This window comes from Colletes gigas, unplaced genomic scaffold (genome assembly GCF_013123115.1).
Source record: "Colletes gigas isolate AHSC1104 unplaced genomic scaffold, ASM1312311v1 Colletes_gigas_Sc00029, whole genome shotgun sequence".
Classification (NCBI taxonomy): Eukaryota; Metazoa; Arthropoda; class Insecta; order Hymenoptera; family Colletidae; genus Colletes; species Colletes gigas.
The window spans coordinates 2,070,039-2,095,819 of record NW_025106658.1 but is presented as its reverse complement, the minus strand read 5'-3'; the positions used below and the strand labels follow the sequence as shown (position 1 = coordinate 2,095,819).

Here is a 25,781-nt window from a genome sequence, read left to right as displayed (position 1 = left end):
ATTGTTTTCTGTTTGATATAAAGAGGATGGTTTCGTATTAATAATATCGAAGGATAATTTGAGAAAGGATCGCGTGGATCATTGTTCTCGATCTAGCGCGAACGAAGTCCCGGGTTAAGGAGCCTCGGTTTACGAAGTAAAATGTTTACTTTCGTAAAATAAAATAATTACGGGGCTTTAATGATCTACTTTCGGAGCAGGCGAAAGAGGAATGAGTGTAAAGGGAAGGATGGAATCGCGCAGCATCAGAATCGCGCAGGCTTCGTTCTCGCAGCATCATCGGGGAACAATCTTCGTGGCAGTACCAAACTTTCTCACGGTGTAAATGGTGGCTAAAGGAATAGCGCCCTGCTAAAGAATCGTTTCGCGATAAATAGTTCCCCTTTTCTCTCCCTCTGTCCCTTTTATTTCCGTGTTGTGTGTTAAATCAGTGCGCGCGTGCATAGATCTCGTTAAACGGGGCACAGCACAATTGGATACAGGATTTTATCATAATCTTCCGTTATCTGCCACCTTAATCCCACAGTATCGCCAGATAATTTGCTTCATCGATGGCAGACCACGATAACACTTACGACGACGAGGTAATTAATCTTCTTTTTCACCCGTTATAATTAAATTTTTATTTCTTTTATCGAATAGAAGAATAAGACGAATTTCTTTGATACTGGTTAAGTATGACGAATGACTAAAGATTACTTTGAGAAGATAATACTCCCTATGTTGATCCCTCAAAGCAGCATGCGTGTTTTAATTAAATCGAGTAATTCTTATTTTTCTATTTACACTTTGTTTTTCTGTTGTAATTTTGATAATTCTGATTTTGTACGAAAAGGGAAACGTAAGTAGCACCGTAGAATAAAACATTCGACACGAACACTTAGAATAATTTAATTTGCATGATTTCGAGAGGAACATTAAAACGTATCGCGATTCGTTTGCTTTAAACAATGAATTTAAACGAGAGGTGTCCTCGAAAATATTGCGAATATTCGCTAATTATCCAAAGTCTGTTTTTAAAATTATACAGTCTGTTAATTAACAACAAAGTTGACTAATTCAAATGATTCGTGAGTAAATAGAATAAATGTTACACAACAGAATCTGTTCTATAAAATGTAATTATAGGTATTAATATTTAACAAAACTGTGGTCATTGCCCTGGCAGATCAATGAAATCGATTGCAAGAGATGAAAGATCTATTCTACGAATAGTCGTCGCTCTTTTTCAAGCCTGACGTTATTTATTTTACGCTAGTGTTTGCTGTTATAGTGTATGTGCTGATTAAGAAGCTATATTGTAAAATGGTGGATCGGTCGAACTAACTGTTATTCTAAGAAGATTTTCTGGTTTGTGGATTTCAGGTAGCCCATATGCACGTGATTAATTGTTAGTTGCGTGGAACAGCTTTTTGTATAATGAATTGGAAATTTAAATGTTCACTTTGAATATCAGTAATACAGATTGCACATTTATTTTGAACGAAACCATCATGGGCATACATACATTGCAATTTTTTATCCAAATCTAATTTACCACCAGGAAAATGGCTAATTATTTATCATAACAATAAAAAAGAATTCTTGTAAAGAATTTGTAAACATCAGCCTAAATCTATTTATCGCGTTGACACAGATAACGTCACTGTTATTCTAGATAAAGATATCGATAATATGTAATTATTGAGTGACACTCGAACTTATCGATTTATCAGTGGGGGAAAAAGATGTTAAATTTCCGATTCATTGTGTAAAAAGTTATTTAACGCAACCAGGGCCGTGAGAAGGCAGGGACAGAAGGGACAAGTCCGCAGCATCGTACCACTTCATGGGGCCACTGGGCGCTATGTTATGAGGACGCAGGCAGACGTCCTTAAAAGTAAAAAAAAGAATTTATTATCTGTCTCGTAGTCGATTTTTTTATTTCCTCCGTGGAACAAATTTGTCTTTCGCGTTCAATCTCCCTTAATTCGACTACGAGACACATAATTTCTTTCAACGCAAGCATTATCCAATTTCATAAGAAAAAGAAAGAAGTTTGAATCAACTATTTTGACGCTTTGACGATTATTTGTACACTGATATTATTGTTTGAAATAAATGGTTATACGAAACTACTTCTTGTTACGTTTTTACTATCGAAACAATAGTTCACCTCTCACAACTAAAAATATTTTAAACCGTGTGAATGAAAAGAACTCTCTTTAAGAATGATTCCCATAATTTGTTACTGTTATATCAAGATTAAAGTTACAAATTCAGTGTTGGTAAAATGAACGTTGGATAAAAATTCCTTGATAAATTAATTATTTAATTAAATTCGTACCATATGTATGTACACAAGTATTACAATCATCCATATGTGGGGATAAAGTGTGTTTAAGGTAAGTAAGGGCCAAAATATCTAAGCACGAATCTAACAACAATGGGCTACCTAACATTCACAAACCAGGAGATTAGAACAACAGTTAGTTCGATCGATTCGCCATTTTACAACATAGTTTCTTGGTCTAATAACAGAATTAATACGCATGTATGTTATCACAGCAACAAATTTACGAAACGCCATCGTCTTCGATTTATTTAAACGATTTTCTGTTCTTTAATACACATTTTTTTGTAAAAAAAATTCATATTTTAGAAGAGAAACTAATCTTCGACGACATTGGCTTCTTCTCTTCCCGAGTATTTCTAAAATCAGCTCCTTCGAGAGTCCTTCGTGGCGTCCACTTGCTTATGCTTATATTTCTTCCCCTAACATTCTATGAGAGAGTTCTTTTCCATTAGACTTTAGAGGAACAATTTTTCTCATCTTTTTCGGTGGCATAAGGAAGCTTGTGGAACGTTTATAAATATATTAAACTTACTACCTTGCAAAATAAATATCATATTAAAATTTTAGGGCTATCATTTTTTCGTGGACCATATATTGTACCTCATTAGTCAACTCAGCTTAGTCTAAGTCTATAAATGCAGGGTTATCCAAATTTAATGTCATATCTTTAAACACAAGCTACTTAATATACTTCGAGTTTCTTTATTTTCTTTTATTTTTAAATGTTTATAATAATTTGTAAACGTTGCTACACCAATGTGTTCCATAATGATTTCTTTATATTTGGCGATGATCTATTCGTTAAAAAATGCGACACTTAATTTGAATAACCCTCTAAAATTGAAATATTTGACATAGGCATTAGTGAGTATCTTTGTGATAGGAGCTAGTATCAGCAAACCCGAATCAGAGGAATTGGCGTGGCATTTTGATAGCTCTGCTCGTGATTGTTGCGGTCCTAGCTCTGATCGTGACATCGGTAGCCCTATTGACTCCACCGGACGAGGGTCCTAGAGTCCGAGGTGCTCGGTTGCGACTCTCCGAGGTACGTAATATCGATTATTAGCATGCCAATGTGTAATACTTTGCAAAAACTGGGACATCTAATTCGACCATCGCAAAACCCTCAGCAAACCGAGATCAAAACCACTTTGATACGATTCTAACATCCTTTATGCATTTAAATTGTCTAACAAACTCCCAAAACACGAGCTGTTAATAGGAAGTTTCGAAGAGAGCAGCAAAGTCATTTCATCCACGGATGAACGATTGCCACGTGCCCCAATTCCTAAGACTAGGGGGATAGTTCTCTGACGAATCAATAGATCCAGAGAAAGAGGAAAGTAACCCCTCCCCTTAGCTGCTGTCGGGTCGACCGTTCGCCACGGTCGACCCCGACCAACTGTCCCTCCGCTGCGCGCCACACGACTTGCCTTTCACCCAGTCGATTCGCCCCCACCCTCGACGCTTGCACTTGCGAGGATGGGGGAAAGGGCCAACTGTGGCTCGCTCGTTTCTAACAAAGGGTTGAAAGAAAGGGATCAGAGATGTTTTTGTTTACACAGATTAATTACTATGCATTTCCTTTGTGTCCACGCGAAGTTATTTGAACTTAATTGCAGTGGTAACAATATTGCGAACAACTTTGTTTCAAGCAGCTGTCGCAATGGTAATTTCACACTTGGCCCACTCACGATTGTAGCTGTAATTGGACTAATTAGTTCAAGCACACGAGACCTTGCACAAATCATACCATTGGCCATTTACTTTCTTTCTCTATCTTTGATCACATTCCTTGTAATTTGCGTTATTAGTAAAGAATCGTTGACGAGTAATTTAATTACTGTTTCAACGCGAAACGAATCAATTTTCAAGGTACTCTCCGGAGAATTAACACCCCTACTTTTCAATGGATCGTGGGCGAGCGAACAGCACATTTGCTACAGAGACGTTTGGGGCGGTATCTCCCTGTTACATATTTCTCAAAGAAACGTAACCTCTCGCAGTTTAATGCCTAACGAAACTTTTGTAAGTTTACGTCGATTGATATAATGATTTATAGAATAAAGCATTAAGTGATATTTCTCCGTTTAGAGGAGACTGAATCCTGCCAAGTTCTCGTTATCACCCGATCGTAAATACTTGCTTCTCGCGCACAATGTGAAGAAACTCTTCCGACATTCGTATTTAGCGCAATATAGGATATACGATGTGAACACACGGTTAGTGAAATACTATTTCTGTTGCTTCTGACGGTACAATGATTACTAAGGTCTCCAATCCTAAAAATATGTCTGTACGCGTTTGATTATTGTAGAGAAATCATTCTACTGACTCCTCATCCAGAGAAAGGAGGCAACCCGTATCTTTTATTAGCGCAATGGACCCCTCGTGGCCACGGACTGGTCATGGTGCAAGATTATGATATTTATTACATAACTGGCCCCATGAGTAACACGGGATACCGAGTTACCAACACAGCGATCCCAGGTATTTTGTCAAACGGATTGCCTGATTGGCTCTACGAAGGTAATACACATATTCCATCGAGACTTATCATCGAGAGAACGTATGTAAATGGGATTCGCTGTTAATTTCATTTCGTAGAAGAGATATTACACTGTGCAGAAGCGATTTGGATGTCGTCGGATGGCCATATGATGCTGTATGCTTCTTTTAACGATTCCCTAGTGGAGGAAATGCATATATCGTGGTACGGAGAAGGGAACAAAGCTCTTTACCCCGACGTACGATCGTTGCGCTATCCCAAGGTATCACGTTTCCACAAATTCGTCTAATTTTTCTGATTAATCAAGCTAGTTTTAGAATTTTCTAGAAAGATTACCGGGACCAAATACTTCCTCTTGGTCGAACACTTTTATTTGTTAACCTTCGTGTATAGAAATCCGTATGTTTCTTTTAAATAGTTCGATGTACAATTTCATAAATAAATATTATTTTGATTATTTAGCCTGGTACACCGAATCCTGTGGTGAGACTCTACGTGGCTGATTTGGCAGACCCGAAGAACATTCATACGAAGTTAGTGAAACCGCCACCGATCATCGAGAATACGTAAGTCATTTTCCAAATCGACACAAAGAAACTGCCACTCGTTGAATCTGCACCCCGATACCTGTTACTAATAGCGTTGTGTCCCAATAATACATGTGAGTTACAAACGAGGTCAATTTTCATTAGTTTCGTGGAGAGAGAATTCACAAGTTAGGCGATCATCCAAAGGACGACGCACCTAAAGCATTACAGAAAAGAAAGTATCAGGGAAAAGTTGTTCGCCGAATTTCGAGTCAAATGGCGAGCGAATCACGGTGCATAAAAGCGCTCGTAAAGACAGTGAGGAGCCAAGACAATAGCGTACCTAACAGCAGGGGGCTATAGTGATCTAGGATCGGCTTGACGACACACTTTTTGGGCACTGAGACTTTAAGGTCCCTCAGTGCTCTGAAGGAAGAATAGAAACGAAATTAATCCAGCAAAGTAATCAAAGAGTTTATACATTTGATATTCGGGACTTTAAGTGCGGCCAGCCAGCAAAGCTTTCATCTAGATTTATATCTCGAGTAACGATCAGAATATAAATACACTTGGACGAATTAAAACAACAAAAGTTACGATTTAAATAAAAATTAAATTAAATAGAACGTATAAAAGTTCGCGATCCAAGGAAGGTTAATTTGCTCCGGAATACGTATGACTGTTAGTTGCTTATATGTACCTGTTCATCCTACTCTTTCTCCCGAAATAACAATGGTATATTATTATAGTACGCTATAGTATAGGTAGTATATATTATTTCGTTATTTATGTGCAACGTGTACATAATAAGCATCTGTTTCGTTCTGTCTGGTAAAAATCGAAGCTTCAGATCTCCATCCTTGAATGATTTTATAGCAGGGGCACGCTAGATAGCAAACAATAGCTGAGGTGGTTTACTTCATCCGCAATAAAATGCTCAATCGCACAGTAAGTTGCAATAATAGTTGACTCGACTTCGTTACTTCAGATTTCTTCTATTTCGTGACCCGATTCTCCATACTTTCTGTTTAACCCTTTATCACGCTCTCATCCCCATTGCTTGGAACTCATTACGCTGTATCAATCCCTACTGCTGAAACAGACTGTCACTAGATGCTTAAGAAAACAGATTTATCCTTTTTCCGGGGATTAGTGACTTTTTCTTTGCATTTCCCTCGATTTCCCCTGCATTACATGAATGTTGTATCTCCCTAGCATCCTGTAAACATCGAGTCCTCTTAGATCTGTGTTACCCTGGTCCTTACGCATTATTGAACATTAGTTACATTACACTATGTACACGACAGCAAGATCTTTCTCAAATTGTAAAAGTCTTAGTCAAATATACATATCAAACGATACATTTTAGAATATTAATTAAGTATTGCTGATTGAACGAACAGAATTACCATTTTGGCAGAATATTTTTAAGTAAAATTGGAGTAGGTGTTGTTGTAACGTATGTGATGTAATGTAAATAATGTTTAATCGTGTGAGAGGCCTATACCAGGCATGTTCAACTCGAAAAAGAGCAGAGCCTGTGGAAGAGTAGCAAGCCACGTGACAGGGAATGTCATGGTGATGTAATACACGCATAAGTATATTCAAATTGTTTTTTAATGAATTAAAAATCACAGTTTCTCGCGAAATAGACACGATTGAATTGAAAAGAGCGATTGATTCGAGTGCTGGCCGCGAGTGCTCTGGGAACATCATCAATCTGAGACATACTACTTACAAGGAGAGTGCAAGACCATCTGGTAGATCTCAATCACCTTCTTTACGAAAATATACTGTTGTAAGATCATAAACTCGAAGGCCAATGGCTCCACAAGCCATGGAACACGCAGAGTAACTTTCTAAGGATTGGCATCTCCCCAAATTCGACAATTTTTAATCAAAATCAGAGCCCAATCGGTAGGATGACTAGCAGGCTTCGATCCTGAGAGAATTCTAAGTCATATACTGTTGTAAGACCATAAACTCGAAGGCCAATGGCTCCACAAGCCATGGAACACACAGAGTAACTTTCTAAGGATTAGCATCTCCCCAAATTCGATAATTTTTAATCAAAATCAGAGCCCAATCGGTAGGATGACTAGCAGGCTTCGATCCTGAGAGGATTCTAAGTCATATACTGTTGCAAGATCATAAACTCGAAGGCCAATGGCTCCACAAGCCATGGAACACGCAGAGTAACTTTTTAAAGATTGGCATCTCCCCAAATTCGACAATTTTTAATCAAAATCAGAGCCCAATCGGTAGGATGACTAGCAGGCTTCGATCCTGAGAGAATTCTAAGTCATATACTGTTGCAAGACCATAAATTCGAAGGCCAATGGCTCCATCAGCCATGGAACACACAGAGTAACTTTCTAAGGATTGGCATCTCCCCAAATTCGACAATTTTTAATCAAAATCAGAGCCCAATCGGTAGGATGACTAGCAGGCTTCGATCCTGAGAGAATTCTAAGTCATATACTGTTGCAAGACCATAAATTCGAAGGCCAATGGCTCCACAAGCCATGGAACACGCAGAGTAACTTTCTAAGGATTAGCATCTCCCCAAATTCGATAATTTTTAATCAAAATCAGAGCCCAATCGGTAGGATGACTAGCAGGCTTCGATCCTGAGAGAATTCTAAGTCATATACTGTTGTAAGACCATAAACTCGAAGGCCAATGGCTCCACAAGCCATGGAACACGCAGAGTAACTTTCTAAGGATTAGCATCTCCCCAAATTCGATAATTTTTAATCAAAATCAGAGCCCAATCGGTAGGATGACTAGCAGGCTTCGATCCTGAGAGAATTCTAAGTCATATACTGTTGTAAGACCATAAACTCGAAGGCCAATGGCTCCACCAGCCATGGAACACGCAGAGTAACTTTCTAAAGATTGGCATCTCCCCAAATTCGACAATTTTTAATCAAAATCAGAGCCCAATCGGTAGGATGACTAGCAGGCTTCGATCCTGAGAGAATTCTAAGTCATATACTGTTGTAAGATCATAAACTCGAAGGCCAATGGCTCCATCAGCCATGGAACACACAGAGTAACTTTCTAAGGATTAGCATCTCCCCAAATTCGTCAATTTTTAATCAAAATCAGAGCCCAATCGGTAGGATGACTAGCAGGCTTCGATCCTGAGAGAATTCTAAGTCATATACTGTTGCAAGACCATAAATTCGAAGGCCAATGGCTCCACAAGCCATGGAACACGCAGAGTAACTTTCTAAGGATTAGCATCTCCCCAAATTCGATAATTTTTAATCAAAATCAGAGCCCAATCGGTAGGATGACTAGCAGGCTTCGATCCTGAGAGAATTCTAAGTCATATACTGTTGTAAGACCATAAACTCGAAGGCCAATGGCTCCACAAGCCATGGAACACGCAGAGTAACTTTCTAAGGATTAGCATCTCCCCAAATTCGATAATTTTTAATCAAAATCAGAGCCCAATCGGTAGGATGACTAGCAGGCTTCGATCCTGAGAGAATTCTAAGTCATATACTGTTGTAAGACCATAAACTCGAAGGCCAATGGCTCCACAAGCCATGGAACACGCAGAGTAACTTTCTAAGGATTAGCATCTCCCCAAATTCGATAATTTTTAATCAAAATCAGAGCCCAATCGGTAGGATGACTAGCAGGCTTCGATCCTGAGAGAATTCTAAGTCATATACTGTTGCAAGACCATAAATTCGAAGGCCAATGGCTCTACAAGCCATGGAACACGCAGAGTAACTTTTTAAAGATTGGCATCTCCCCAAATTCGACAATTTTTAATCAAAATCAGAGCCCAATCGGTAGGATGACTAGCAGGCTTCGATCCTGAGAGAATTCTAAGTCATATACTGTTGCAAGACCATAAATTCGAAGGCCAATGGCTCCATCAGCCATGGAACACACAGAGTAACTTTCTAAGGATTGGCATCTCCCCAAATTCGACAATTTTTAATCAAAATCAGAGCCCAATCGGTAGGATGACTAGCAGGCTTCGATTCTAAGAGAATTCTGAGTCTGAGGAATCGTTTTGAACCATGTTGACGCGTTGGAACGCGTTGATTAATAATTTACCCTATTAAAGTTCGAGTAAAATCGGTGTCCCGAAGGTTTTGCATTTTCCTTGTTTGATGACCACAGAATGGGGGAAAATGCTCTGTGCATTTCTCTTGGCTCCTCGCATAGTTCACGCATTATGCTCTTACTCCCCACAGGCAGAGTTGAACAGGCTTGGTCTGGACTAAAGTAGGGCCAGCGTTGGGCAAAATTTAATTAAACTAATGCTAATGATTGACGATCACGATTCAAATGGATAATCATTAAACACTCATCACGATCGACGATCTTATTCTTACACTTTTGTTACGAGCAATAAAATTCATGAACTTAGAGTTCTTCTTTGTCAGAAACATAATTTTTCTATAAATAAACTAAACTAAATACGATATACATAGAAACAGCGTTCATTTTAATTTTGTTTTTGTAAATCTATAAAAACATTGTTCAGCAAAATATAATGTAATTAAAGTTTCAATTAAGAAATGCAGTTGCAACTAATTGCAGAAATTACAATTTCAAGTCAATCGTTAATTACGTTACATTTTGCTCAACAACGTTCGAGCAAATTTTACTTATTTTTAATCGTTAATCGTCGATCGTTTTGAGCGATTAATTTGAATAGACAATCAATTAACGTGGACTAAATCTTTAATTCTAACGACTAAATCTATTAGTAATCGATTGATTAGTCAATTATCGTAACGCCCAACTCTGCGCAGGACTAAGAGGATTGAATGTTTACCAGGACGAGGGGAAGAGACTGGTCGGAGACTGATGCATTCGAATCATGGGAGGAAAGGGCTGTTTCGACGTCGAAGGGAATAGCAAAGACGGAAGAAAGAATCGATCATCGATACGAACGAAAAGATAAGTCATATTTCTTATGTACGGACGGTCTGTTTCGCTTTCGACAGTAAGAATTAATGTTAACTGGTTTACAGCGTAATGCATTAATGAGGAATTTACGAAGTCGACTATTATAACAACTTAACCGCGCGATTAGCGTTATTGCGCCGCTGTATAGCGTGATCTGCAATACAATCACTCGTGGAGGATCCAGATTTGGTTGTAAAGCTTCGATCCTTACCAGACGAAACATGTCAGATGCGTATTATGTACGTATTATACATAAATATAACGAAAAATCATTTGCCGAGCCAGACAAGTATTGTTTGAACGTATCTCGCTTATCTGCGCTTAGAATCATTTGCAATCACAATTTCGTTTGACCCAGGCGAATCGAACAAACGATATCAAACGATATCGAACACGTTTTTTATTTTCGACAGGTGTTTCACTGCATTCGAATATAAATATCTACCACGACACACGACCGATGTCTGGAACCAACACTTTTAAACACGAATATTAGAAAGATAGAAATCAGAACACTCGTAAATTCGATTTAAATTGGCGTAACGTCAAACGTTTAATTGCTTTTCTTAATCATCAAATTTGGTGCATCTTGCGAACAGATTCGCCCAAATTTCTTTCCCCCAAGCTATTGTAACACAAATAGTTTAGTTTTGGGGGGGTGCAAAACCTGTAACCCCTCGCCATCGCCAGGAAAAGAGAGTTCCTGGGGTGCTTGGACACTGTCCACATTCCGAAAACGGCGAAATAACTCGACCACTATCCGTCCTGACCACACGACTATGTCCATTAACAGGGAACATTACTTTACCACGGCTTCCTGGGTGTCTTTAACGGAAGTGTGCATAACATGGCTGACACGGGCACAAAACCTATCCGTCGTAACTATTTGTAAGAGTCCAATGTGGCACTGTCAGGTACGTATATCGCGACTTCCGGGTTTCCCAGCAAGAACTACAGAACTTATACGCGAAATATTAGGTCGTACTTGAAGTAATATTTTAAACGATTGATGGAATTTTATAAAATGTAGTAAACCTCTTCTCGTTCAACAACTCCTTACCCTTCTTTTGGCAAAGCCATTGTATCGTCGCTCCAAAACTTGCTGGATATTTTATACAAATTTAGTTTAACGCTTTTCATTAAAACGTTGACATTTTCAAATTGTTTATCCACTAATAAGCCTGGAGATTGTTATATTTTATATCTTATAAGATTCGGTTGTTATTATATGCTAACAGAAATATTTACGCAACCAGGCTCTACCACGATTAAGAGAATTTTGTTCCATAAGTTAGTGTGGATTCCAAACTTTGAACTTTGACACAATATCTATTTGTTTCAAATTTCTATGAATTGTTGATGTTACTATGTTCGAAATTTCAGAAATCACCTCAACTGACAAATTTTCTTTGTTTTTTATTAGATTACAAATTTTATCTTTATCAATTTCAGAATATCGAACGGCACGAACTTATGGTACGACCTAATACATTATCGTAAATAAATCAGGCTGTGTCTCGCTGATAACACGATGCTTTGGCTAATCTAATGGCGTCTAAATTAGCAGTCTTACGTTTAGACGCCATTAGACTTTTTAATAATTTCAACAGAAACGTGGTATCGTCTAGTTGAAACCACTTTTAAATACACAAATATGACAATCGAAAGTTCTATCGATCTTATTGGGAACCCCCTAATTATGGCTTGTATTCTGAAAGTAATGTACTATCTTTTGGTTGATTCGAATATTTCATGTAGGAAATTCAAAGAATATCGTCTGAAGATCATGGTTGGGTCGACACACCCCCCGAATCCCCTATCTTCTCGACAAATGGCAGCAGTTATATTGCCATAAACCCGGTTAAGGATGGTCCAAGTGGTTATTACAAACACATTGTCTGGGTGAATGTTGCTAGAAAATTGGTCGTTCCCCTCACGCATGGGAAATTCGAAGTCACCCAAATAGTGGCGTGGGATCAGATAAACAATACCATGTGAGTCTATTGCACTATAATTTACTAATTATTAACAAAAACTTAGCGTACAATATAGGTAAAATTTTAATGGGAGATTCTAGAGGCCAAAATAAGACGAAAATCACGAATATCAATTTGTCGATTGAGGCTTCGTTAAAAAGTTATTAAAAAATTAAAATAAAAAATTTCAAATCATTCTGGAAAAATTATTTTCGGCTGCAGGAGTCAATTACAATCCCTTTTTGTCAATACATGTACCTACGAAATCCAAACCACTTTCGAGAAAAAAATTCGAGTAAGTGTGAAATTTTCGGAAAAATTAAAAGTTTTAAATCATTCTGGAAAAATTATTTTCGGCTGCAGGAGTTAATTACAATCCTTTTTTGTCGATACACGTACCTACGAATTCCTAACCACTTTCGAGAAAAAAATTCGAGTAAGTGAAATTTTCGGAAAAATTAAAAAGTTCTAAATCGTTCTGGAAAAATTATTTTCGGTTGCATGGGCCAATTACAATCATTTTAGGTCAATAGACATACCCCCGAAATCCTAACCATTATCGAGAAAAAAATTCCTTACTGAAATGTCTAACCATGCGTTGATATGTTTCACTGAAATTTCATGCGAATCTTTAAAACGTCATAACTCCCGAACGGATTGGACGATTTTAATGTTTAAAAAAGCAAACTACGCGTATTTTAGTGGAGAATATGTACAAATCGCAAAAATATTCGAAAAGTTGATCCTTGACCCCGTAAAGTTCGAAAAACCACATAAAAATGATCCAATTTTCAAACAGCCATAACTCCTATAATAGTGAATATATTTCAATGAAATTTTTTTCTGAAGTAGAGCCCATGGGTACCTACAAAAAAGTATTAGACAACTTTTCTGTAGGGTGTCAAACAAAATGATTAAAAATGAAAAACTGATTTTTAAGAAAAATCGACAGGGGGTAGGTGCCTCAATTTTTCGTCGAAAAAAAAATTTCGAATCGTTCTAAAAAAATTATTTCTATATTCTGGAGTCAAATACAACCATTTTTGGTCATTAGACGTACCCTCGAAATCCTACCCAGTTTCGAGAAAAAAATTCGAGAAGCTATGAAATTTTTCGACGAAAAAAAAAATTTCCAATCGTTCTAAAAAAAATATTTTAAGCTAGGAGAGTTAATTACAATCATTTTTTGCGAATAGACATACTCTCGAATTCCTACGCGTTTTCGAGAAAAAAATTCGAGAAGCTATGAAATTTTTCGACGAAAAAAGAAATTTCAAATCGTTCTAAAAAAATTATTTCTAGATTCTGGGGTCAAATGCAAACATTTTTGGTGAATACACATACCCCCGAAATCCTACGCATTTTCGAGAAAAAAAATTCAGAAAGATATTTAAAATTTTTGGACAAAATTAAAAAATTTGAAATCGTTCTAAAAAAATTATGCATGATAGTACAACTATGGGTAGTAGTGTACAGAAGTATACTTCATAAGAAGTCAAATGTACTTGATTGTAAATTAATTAATAGGATAATGGTAATTATTCTTAAGTCTGATTTAACTATTTTGCATAGATACTTTATAGGTATTCCAACCATACGACCGAGTCAAAGACACCTGTATTACGTGAAATCGGTATTGCCTCATGTAGGCTCGTCTCTACATCCCGCTGTATGCATCACATGCACAGAAACACCGGAAGGGGGCCGAAATAATCATCGAACAACCGGGTCTCGTTACCACAGCTCCTGGTCTGGCAATAATTACATACACGATCACTACGAAGTACAAACTGATAGTACATCAAACGCGGAGCAACAGGAGCAAAAGGAGACAGTCACGAAGAAACAAAAATTAAAAGTACAAGCTCCCCCGAGTAAGCATCTACAAACGATATAGAAGTCAATAGTTAGCGTATTTTTAATAGTTTCGGTGAATGTTGTAGAGTGTCTGACTATACCGTTGTACCATACTACTGTTCCAACGAAACAACTCTCTTTTTACTTGCAGAATTCACCGAAGAGCCTTGTCAATACTACAATGCTATATTCCCACCGGGCAGTACAAACTATTTCGTGTTAGAATGTTACGGACCTAATATACCAACAGTTGCTTTATACAAAACTGAACTTCCTACGCCACGTCTTATTTACGTACTGCAGAACAATACTTTATTGCGTGTAAGTTATCTTTCTATTTCCAATTCTGGTATTTTCCAAGTTCCAAGTGTTATAATTTTATATATTCGAATTAATATCATTCCTGAGACAAGATCACACTATATATCAATAGCGTCTAATGAAAAGAATGGATTTTAAACGGTGTACAATTCTCCCTTGCATCTTAACACTTTACCGACCGGTAGCGGTTGAATAATCGGCTATCGGTCGGTAAGCGTTGGTCGGTAAAAAAGTTTATCAATACGCTATCGGTCGGTAAGCGTTGGTCGGTAAAAAAGTTTATTAATACGCTATCGGTCGGTAAGTGTCGGCCGGTAAAAAAGTCGATTAATAGGCTATCGGTCGGTAATGCGTTAATAGACTATTCCAAATTCGCAGCCATTAGCTTGGTGGTACTCGAGACGAGGGTTTCTTGGTCCCGAGTAACACCAATTACATGCAACCGGAGACCCGAAGAGAGATAGATGGAATCAATGTTTCATCGATCTCCCTTTCGCGTTCTCATAATCGGGATCAACAAATTGTTTATTTAGGAAAAAGTTGCCAATCTCGCGCTTCCACAAGTCAAAACGTTCCCTGTCCAAATAAGTGGCGGATACAACGCACAAGTGAGATTGCATCTACCGCCTGGGTTGAGAGAAGATGAAATCACACGGTACCCTCTGATCGTGCAAGTGTAAGTACACTTAAATAATTGGCTACGTTGAATATTCTTTTTACAATTGATCTAATTCGTTTCACGGTTTCGTAGGTACGGTGCCCCAGGTTCGCAGTTGGTTACAGACATGTTTAAAATAGACTGGAACACGTATTTGGCCAGCAGGAAAAACATGATCGTCGCGCAAATCGATGGTAGGGGCAGTGGGGGTCAAGGTTACAAGTTTCTTCACGAAGTCTACTACAGGCTCGGGTTCGTAGAAGTCGCTGATCAGCTCGAAGTTACCGAGTAAGTATAAATTATTGCGTACATGTAGAAAGTGTGATTATTAACACTTTACCGACCGGTAGCGGTTGATTAATCGGCTATCGGTCGGTAAGCGTTGATCGGTAAAACAGTTGATTAATACGCTATCGGTCGGTAAGTGTTTGGCCGGTAAAACAGTCGATTAATAGGCTATCGGTCGGTAATGTGTTAACAATATTGCACATGATTATTGAACATATTGTACAGTGGAGATTATTATTAAAGGTACATCTGAGCGCAATTTCGTGTATGATTCTAGATATTTGAGAGACTCGTTGCATTTTGTGGACAAACAACGAGTGGCCATATGGGGTTGGAGCTATGGGGGCTTCGTGGCAGCCATGTCGTTGGCACAACCTGACCAAGATGTGTTTCAATGCGGTATAAGCGTGGCGCCAGTCGTTTCGTGGAAACTTTACGGTATGTTTTTTTATGGTATGTTACAGTTTAGTTTACACACATTGTTAAAACAATTGTACTCGCGCAGATTCAGCATACACCGAGAGATACATGGGTTTTCCAAACGTTGCATCGAATTTCAAAGGATACGCTGAATCGGATGTGTACGACAAGGTGGAATATTTACGAAATAAAATGTTCTACCTTGTGCACGGTACTGCGGATGATAACGTTCAGTTTCAACAGTCTATGGCACTCGCAAGACACCTTGCCAAGAAAGGGATACTCTTCAGACAGCAGGTACATTTTTTTTACCATCATCATTTTTAGCTTCAGGTAAATTTTAATAATTTGGTGGTAATTTATGTATGTTCTTTGCTTTCAGGTGTATCCAGACGTGAGTCATACTTTGGCAGGAGTTAAAGGTCATCTGTACTTGTCAATGGCTCAATTTTTGGACGACTGTTTCCAAAAACAGACACCTACCGATACGAAAGCTGGTCTAATCGGCGGTGGATCTAGTCTGTAGTTGTATGTACATAATGTGATTCAAGAATCAATCTAATAATTGTAATGGAATTCCATACATAAATATTACGTCTTAATATCTCCAAATTGTGTTCCATTTATTAACATCTGCAGAAATAAAAAATATATTTGAATCACTTTATATATTGACTATATATGTTCTAATGAAAGGGCACACGAACAAGATTAATTACGAGCAATTTAAATTACGCATATAGTCAAGATTAGGTTAATAAAATATATCTGTACCTCGCCTTTGTACCTAATGTATACCTGTGTTTATAATTTCTTTTTCTACTCGAGTCTACATTCTCAATGTTTAAATATTATCATTGTATTGTACTTTCGATCGCAGGCAACGTTTAAATAAATTTAAACAAATATTTGCTATTTTAAGGATGGAAGATGAATGTCATTATGTTATAGATCACGAACTTCTTGTTCTATAAAACGATTATATATTTGTCGACTAACAAATGATTTAAATAAATCTAGTAGTAGTATAAACTTAAGTAGCGGATGATTATTGAAATATATTTATACACATATATGTATCGTATGTAAATTCTCCTTTAAATTTGAGACATCTGAAAAATATTGAAGAATAATAATAATCTCTATTTTGTTCCCTTTCGAGTTATAAACTTCTTTGCGCTATCCTTCCACTATCGAATTACAGAAATCTCATTCCTATGTTCGTCTCAATACCTAAACCAGAAAAAAGAATCGGAAAATTAATATTCTTATTTTGCAAAGCTACTGCAAACGGAGCAAAAATGTTTGCGTTGTTAATTATACTTCATATAATTTTACTTCGATGATCGATTCGCTGTATCACAGTCTTAACACTTTACCGACCGATAGCCTATTAATCGACTGTTTTATCGGTCGACGTTTACCGGTTGGTAAAGTCTTAAATAATAAAGAGACTAGTAATAATTATATGATTTTATTAAAGAAGTACATGTGCTCTTGTTATAATTGACAAAACAGACTTTGTCAAAACTAAATGAAAATGCAGTTACTTCTTTTCATCGAGACGAAGAACGAGGGACTAAACAATGCAAGTTCGCGAAATTAATTTAACTCTCATCGTTTAAATCGACACAATTAAATACAAGTATACCGGAAATATACAGTAATGCATCTAAAATTATTCCTCGATACTTCTCGTTTCGTTGTATCAAAAGAAACAATTGTTGATCCGTTAAACAATCGATACAAGTTTCTGTAAACATTAACATACTTAAATAAAATTTAACGAGTAATAATAAAATATTATAAAAATAACACGAGCAATCATGAGCAAAACAATTAATTGAGCATTTAAAACAAGGGATCGAAAATATATAAATTATCAATGCTTGTTCTAATAGTGATGTAATAACAATGTACATGTGAAAGACGATTGTTTCAAGCAGGTATCAAAATAATTATTAATATTATTTCCTTACCTTCGCGTTAATTGCGTTTCAATGAGCGGCAATATAAATAAGATGGCGGGGCACTTCTACTTTAGAAAAGATAATTTTGATAAATAATTATTTAGAGGAATAATTTTAGCTAACATCGCATATATACATGTGTGTAATAGGTAAATTTGATTATCTCGATAGATATTCTAATACATCGAGGACTCATTTGAATCGATTAATAGTCAGAAATAGATTTGACGATCTTCTTGTTGGAACATCTGCCAAGATGGAGCAGCATGTGGTTTTTGAGATTGGTCGGTTTACTGAAACCGCGGCTACAAATATGGCACCTAAATGGCCACAGTCCGTTATGTACATACATGTGACTCTTAAGGTCTCCGGGCGTTGGAAACGATTTCGAGCATTGGGAACACTTATGTGGTTTTTCCTGCGACATACAATCAATTTGCACATCTTCGTAAACATCTTTTTTCGAGGGAATAATTAGAAAATAATCATTCTCATCGTTCATTCGATTTTTCTACGAAGCAATGACTTGTTCAGTACTAACCTTGATATGCGTCATGCGATGATAATAGAGGTTGGAGGAGGCCGTGAACTTCTTACCGCAGACAAGGCACTGATGAGGCTTCTCGCCACTGTGAATCCGTTTATGCGTGTTCAACGAACTCGACGTCGAAAATCCCTTGTTGCACACCATACAAACATGTGGTTTCTCCCCTTCAATTTTAACATCAAAGCTATTTAACCATTATCAATTTATATTGCACGCATTTCTCGCCACACATGATATTTCCAAGTAAAGAATTTTTTTCTCGAAAATGAGCGGCATTTCGGGGGTATGTCTATTCACCAAAAATGATTGCAATTGATCCCCGCGAGCAAAAATAATTTTTTCAGAATGATTTGAACTTTTTGAATTGTCCACCCCTGTCCGGGTTTTCTTAAAAACTTGTTTTCAATTTTTAATAAATTTGTTCGACACTCTACAGAAATGTTGTTTAATACTTTTTTGTAGGTACCCATGAGCTCCACTTCGTAAATAAATTTCAATGAAATACGTTCACTATTGTAGGAGTTATGGTCGTTTGAAAATTGGACCATTATCAGTTTATAAGTTGGATAGATATATTGCGTACCTGTATGCGTTCTCATGTGACGTTTTAGAAGGGAAGGTCGATCAAAAGATTTCCCACATACTTCGCACGGTAACAGAACCCTCTCGCCCCTTTTAATCGTCGTTAAAATGCTGCACTCCAAATGGTCCCCCGTCAAGGACAGCGTGGACGAAGAAGACTCCTCGGACGTCGACTCGTATTCGTCAATATCGTAATACTGACGCGAGATAGTGGATGGCGTATGATGAGAGAGCAATGCCATGGATAAGTCTAGCGGAGATTCTTAAAATTAAAATTACTAATAAGTAGATTACTAATAAGATTGCTAATAAGTAGATGCTGATAAGTAGAACGATCGCTATCGGGTCAGCCATCCGGACCAGTTTTTTCTGCCAGCCACGACGTATTATTAAATAACTTTTACAATTTTTATTATTCTATATTAAATAGAGCGTTCTCGAAAGGTGAATGAAAAAGTGAACAGAAAGTTTCATAGTTTTCTTTGCAAAGAATATAGCACCCCCTTAATTTACTCCCTCGAAAGTGTTCTAATTAAAATTATGCATAGATTTGCTGATATTCCTTTGTTTAAACGCAAGAATGATGTAGCGACTAACCAATCAGGACGGCTTTCAACGTTACCCGAGCGTTCATTCGTCGCCGGACAAAGGTGGGCGGAGCTTTTGGGAAATCTACCGACGATCGGTAAGGCAGACATTGACTGAATTACTTGCAACAGATCGCATACAAAAGATACCGACGACTGCATTGGACGGGACCAACCATGACTCTGTTCGGTAACGAGGATACACGCACATACACCATTGATCATAAATATTAGAACAGTCGCAAGGGGAAGCTATTTGTAGTATACACCTAGCATAAGAGAACCCTGAAAGGCTTGCATCGAATGGACCTCCTGGAGAATGAGAAATGAAACAATACTGTCTAGCTCAGATCCAGAATTTTTATTCTGAATAACTGTTATAAAGAAATATATTAATTTACATTGAAGGTTTTTACATCAGTTCTCATTCAGGGACCATGCAGGTTTTGATATTCTTTTTTTTAGGAAGTCACTCATTCCTTTGACTAGAGATCAACAATATAGATATATCGCTTATGGATATTTTGTTGATATAATATTTGCTTTTATATTATTAAATCATTGATGATACGTCGTTAGCTATATCGATAAATCCATCACTACCATCCAGGCCACTCCTTTTCGTAAATATCCCTATCCACTACGGCAACCGCTTCCCCCTCCCCTTCCCCCGAACCGCCCAACCCCTTCATTCCACATCGTTTCTCCTGTCCTTATCTTCCCTGGCCTTTCTGTTCGGAATTGAAGGTTCGCTGGCATTGTACTGTCCTTTATCTCTTCTTAAGCGTGGGGTCTACGCATTTGAATCGCCAGCAAACGAACAAGCATCTTCTGATCTAGCCGACAAAAATACCGACACATATCTGCATTTCAGATTTCTTAGCAAACGCTTTTTTCCCCTTTTTTCAGATTGCCCTGTGATTGTGCCGATTAATGCGATTGTACTCGGGAAAGGTTTCGATCACCAAAGAACCGTGCAAATCTTCAGTTTCTCTCGCTAAACGAGTTTACAATCGTCTACAGTTTCTAATAACATTGTACAATCAAATCCCACATTTTTGGTAATTACATTACACCGTTACTATAAACCATTTTCGTGGTCCCTTATTGAGGAGCTTTTCTACCTTGTGGGATTTAAAAAGTCGAATTTTCTTTGAATCTTCTTTTAGCATGTAGTCTCGAAAATATATCTAATATTAAATTGAAATTTGAAGAACTGACGAAGTTATAACAACTGGACTTTAAAGCTGTTTTTCTCGAAACTACATTTTTCAAAAGCAGTTGATGGAGCAATATATTGGGATATGCACACACACATGTAAATAAATTATACAAATTCTACGCATGTGTAACAATTGTTTCAGTATTTATCGTTACTGATCCTCGTATTTATTATTTAAAGAAATTTTAAATGACTCACCATCTAAAATGGAATCGATCGTGCATCTGTATATAGCCGACCTCGAACACATATTGTGCGATATAAACACGAAATCTTGTTCTACCGTCGGGAGGAACCAGGCTACTAATTCTGTGTCGGGTTGGACATCTTTTATCACTTCAAAAATTGGATCCCCTGAATAAAATAACAGAAAGAAAAATTGTATAAATTTTAACTGGAACAAAATCGAATCACGTTTCTTTAATTAATTTCTCAATTAACATGGGTTTATTATAATATCAAGCTTTAAAAAATAGTAAGAAAAATAGTCAGAGCACCGCCATTGTAGGTATTTCTTAATTTCATTGCTTCGATAAGAGTAATTTATGATGTTACAAGTTTATATTATTAATGTTAGGGCAAATAGTGACTTTAATACGATTCTACATGAACATTGTAACAACTTCGTCTAACTTGTTCGCTAACTTACCTTTTATTTTGGTACCAATTAAGTTTACTTGCTCATCGTAAGACTGAACTATCCGGAGAAATCTTATCCAATTGCATTGACGTTTATTAAGGCTATAATTTGTAAAGAAAACCTCATCGTAGCAGCCATACTCGCGTCGGATCTGAAATTCATTGCAGTTACGGAAAAATATGAGATCGCTGCTGTTACCTTGTATAACACTATGTCTAGTTTAATATTATTCTTATTTTACGAGGAAAATATTGGAAATAAAACGCGTAAAAAATTCGTTTGAATCGCGGACTCAATTAGTAGCATAGCATAGCGAATCTCGTCCGACTTTTTCCGATCTGAGCCGAAGTATCACGTTACTATAAAGCGACCGGTGGGCCCGTGGGCCACATAGTTTTTAGTCCCCTCTTGTAAGCTACTTTTGCCACCTAACTCACACGCGTGCGTCCAGTCAAGTAGGAATGGGGATAACAGTGACACGAAAAGGGTCTTTCTGTACAGGGTGTGCGGCCAAAAATTTTAATGGGAGATTCTAGAGGCCCAAATAAGACGAAAATCAAAAATAACAAATTCTTGACTGAGGCTTCGTTAAAGAGTTATTAAAAAATTTCAAATCATTCTGAAAAAATTATTTTTAGCTAGAAGGGTTCATTGCAATCATTTTCGGTGAATAGACATACCACTGAAATCCTACGCGTTTTCGAGAAAAAAATTCGAGAAGGAGGTCAAATTTTTCGGCGAAATTAAAAAATTTCAAATCATTCTAAAAAAAATATTTTTGGTTACAGGAGTCAATTACAATCATTTTTGGTGAATAGACATACACCCGAATTTCTACGCGTTTTCGAGAAAAAAATTCGAAAATGAGATCAAATTTTTCGGCGAAATTAAAAAATTTCAAATCATTCTAAAAAAAATATTTTTGGTTACAGGAGTCAATAACAATCATTTTTGGTGAATAGATATACCCTCGAAATCCTACCCACTTCCCAGAAAAAAATTCGAGAAGGTATACAATTTTTCGACAAAATTAAAAAATTTCAAATCGTTCTAAAAAAAATATTTTATGCTAGAACAGTTAATTACAATCATTTTTTATGAATAGACTTACCACCGAAATCCTACCCACTTCCCAGAAAAAAATTCGAGAAGTTATGCAATTTTTCGACAAAATTAAAAAATTTCGAATCGTTCTGGAAAAATTATTTCTAGATTCTAGGGTCAAATACAACCATTTTTGGTGAATACACATACCCCCGAAATCCTACGCACTTTCGAGAAAAAAATTCTGGAATGTTGATTTTCTCGGCGGAAAAAAAAATTTCAAATCGTTTTGGAAAAATTATTTTTAGTTGCGGGGGTCAATTACAATAATTTTTGGTGAATATACCTACCCCCTAAATCCTACCCACTTTCTAGAAAAAAATTCATTACGACCTGAACTTTGAATGTTAATAACTTTTTAACAAAGCCTCTATCAACAAATTAGTATTCTTCATTTTCGTCTTATTTTGTCCTCAAGAATTCTGTTCAAATGAAATTTTATTATTTCGATTTGAATCGAAAATTTTTAATAACTGTTCAGTTTATAAATATACTGTTTTGCATGTAACGTTATTTAATATAAGTACAACGTTAATATTAATCTTGTTTACCAGTGTAATCCTTAGTAATATAGCTGATTTCTTTAATTTTACATTCTCAACAGTTATCCTAATAAAACACAGAGAAACATGTGTCCCTGGCTGTAGGACGTAGCGAAGGAAAAGAAACGTAGTTGAACATTTAATGCTAGAATGTTTTTTTGAATGTCTACGATGGAGAGATTACTTACATCATTGTCATCGAGAAGAGAATAAAGGTCGATCTTGTCGAATCGAATGGATCCCTGAAAGGGATAAATCAACGTCCCTGATGGAATAAGTACATTCGACCAAACGGATATTCTGACGTCCGTAACTAGGCTTCCTGATTCATTCTTGAAAAGACCCTTATAGGTGGACCGATCGCTAGCAAGAACCAATGAAAATTCTTTAGGTATCAGAACGCAGGTTTCCATAACAAAGGCCCCGTAGCGGGATATTTTGGAAAAGTCACAGCTACGGTCGTCCCCACTTTAAACACTTTTTTCTTTTTTAAAGAGCACACGAATTATACATCGATATCAAACGCGTTCCCGTTTAGTTTCCATTTAGACCGATTATTAATCTCGCAACAGTGTTTCGCGAATCACACAACAAAGGTACTTTAAACAATAATTTAAAAAGGATAAATATTCACACCGACAATTGTCTTTCGCCTCGCGACAAATTGATACGGTCGATGGATCGATCAGTTGAGAATCATCACGAAACCGATGAAGCACTGCGATTGAAAATAAATAAAAATAAATATATACAATCGGAACCCGTAGTAGGATGCACTTGAAAACTTTTCGTTTGCGATCGATCGTTACGGCAATATCGATACACGCGGGGGGGAGAGCGGACGATCGCGGTGATTGCGAAAAAATGCCAATAAATTTAAACTATACTATATGATCGCAAAGTGAAATTTCAGTTCCGTGCGTGAGGGTCGTTCGTCCTCCAAGGTGCAAGGGCCTCGGCTGACTGGATAGGATTAACCGACTGATCTTGACCTTGCGACGGGTTACCAGCATTTGCTACCGAATGGGTAGCCCTTCCCCTTCTTTACCTCTTTTCCCACTCACAGTACATGGCCCGCTGCAGACTTTTTCAATGGCGTAGTCCATATCGACGACTCGGTTTTAAAAATGTCCTCCGGCGTACCGAAAACCACCATAATCTCGTTCCCCTCTGTACGAAAAATTTAACATAATTACATTTCACACCGTTCTTTTCCTCGAATAAGTTTCGAACGAGGTAACTGGACATAAAGCGAATCATCACCGGCAATGAAAAAGTAAGCAGCGTACGCCAATGGATCTCCTTGCCCCACTATGTTCCCGTGGCGAGTGCACTTGGCGTATAGAACGAGTATCGGCTACTTCACGAGCACAAGGAAGCCGGCTCGTCGTCCTCGTCGTCTTCTTCACCCTTCTACCATCTCTACAGCACCGTAAAGAGAGAACCCACGTGGGCGATTGGGCACCTGTCGCTCCCTGTGCCCTTTCTTTTTCCTTCCCGTTTCTCTTCCATTCCGTCCCGTCTTCTTCTAGTCCCTACCATTTTCCCACTTCCAGGGGCCCTACCATATCCTTTTATTCGCCGCTCCTCTTCTCCGCGCCATTTCTTCTACGTAACAGCCTCCTGAACTATCTTATTTCTTTCTTTCGTCGCGTTTCCTCAGGCCTGTACCGCCGATCTGCCAACCAGCCTAGGCTGCCTCCGCGATTCCATACTTTACGCTCTCGCTTCGTCCTCCCTGTCTCTCCTCCTCTTCTTCCTCCTCTTCTATCGCTTTACTTCGTCGAGCGGTGCCATTTCTTTTCAGTTCTTTTTCTCTTCTCCTCTTCTACAGCCGTCCGCCTCTCCCCATCACCTGAAAATCTCCTCTGCTCATTTGTTATAATGGAACGCTAAATCGTGAAATCTGAAATCGTCCGATTATTTCCTTTTGGGCTCGAAAAATCTACTTACAGCGATTCCTCGTTAAATATTACTTCGTCGAGGTATTTCGTACTTAAACGCGCTGCCCTCCTCCGTTTATAACGATAAACACACAAACGTCGACGGTAAATATTCATTTCAGAAAGAAGTAACTTGTTTACGTGTTTATTTCGGACAATGACCCGTTTATAAACCAAATATTTACACTTTACATTTAACCAAAATAGGTCATGCCGTTTGGTCTCGAAATTAATTCGTCGAGTATTAGTATTACACCAGAATCATACAATCATGAATCGAATATGGTCAACTAAAAAGTAGAAAATAGTACAGTATACAAACAATACAAAACAGTAGAAAAATTACACCGGCTAAGTACTTTTAATTACATCCTCCGTGTTTCCCTGATTCGTCTCTAACCGATTTTCACTTCTTCCGTTCGTTCGACAGTTTCCTTAAAGAAAAGAACGATTTGGGAATCAGGGGAATGTCGAAAACGTATTTCAGTAGTGTCTTTCGCAGCCACCAGAGGGCTCGCGCTCGAAACGATGAAAATTATTTCGTAATAGAAGTACTAAACTTTGGTGGAGTTATGCCCTTCTAAAATGACTTGCTTCCACATTTCTGTGGTAAACGTTATATTAAATATACTATATTATAATAATATGTATAATAATTTTCTCGTTCAAATGCATCACAATGATGATTTGAATTTAATCTGGTGATACTACCACTGGTTTCCTTACTTTCCTTCCATTGATCATGCAGTATGATCTCACGGCTCATAGAATTATTTTAATTTGAATTTTTACTTCCTGTCAGTATTGCACTG

The 25,781-nt window shown here is 37.4% G+C and overlaps 2 protein-coding genes across 4 annotated transcripts; one reads left to right on the top strand and one right to left on the bottom strand.

Moving 5' to 3' along the window:
• The first annotated feature begins 312 nt into the window (after positions 1-312).
• Positions 313-16,706, top strand: LOC122401839 (dipeptidyl aminopeptidase-like protein 6). 3 transcript variants are annotated; one of them, XM_043404227.1, is made up of 16 exons: positions 313-584; positions 3,222-3,380; positions 4,211-4,363; positions 4,430-4,557; positions 4,653-4,864; positions 4,943-5,106; positions 5,307-5,410; positions 11,106-11,226; positions 12,071-12,306; positions 13,861-14,162; positions 14,297-14,466; positions 15,000-15,142; positions 15,218-15,412; positions 15,690-15,850; positions 15,918-16,129; positions 16,215-16,706. In XM_043404227.1, the coding sequence occupies exons 1-16, from the start codon at positions 552-554 to the stop codon at positions 16,356-16,358; spliced, it is 2,637 nt and encodes an 878-aa protein (XP_043260162.1). In that variant the 5' UTR covers positions 313-551; the 3' UTR covers positions 16,359-16,706. The 3 variants fall into 3 exon arrangements, with proteins under 3 accessions (XP_043260162.1, XP_043260161.1, XP_043260163.1); XM_043404226.1 differs by having other exon boundaries at positions 3,219-3,380; XM_043404228.1 differs by lacking the exon at positions 3,222-3,380.
• A 1,301-nt stretch (positions 16,707-18,007) lies between these two features.
• Positions 18,008-23,439, bottom strand: LOC122401860 (zinc finger protein 2 homolog). The gene is made up of 6 exons (XM_043404276.1): positions 23,215-23,439; positions 21,390-21,531; positions 20,939-21,094; positions 18,933-19,193; positions 18,344-18,513; positions 18,008-18,220 (listed from the first exon to the last, which is right to left on the bottom strand). The coding sequence occupies exons 1-6, from the start codon at positions 23,437-23,439 to the stop codon at positions 18,008-18,010; spliced, it is 1,167 nt and encodes a 388-aa protein (XP_043260211.1).
• Positions 23,440-25,781: the final 2,342 nt, after the last annotated feature.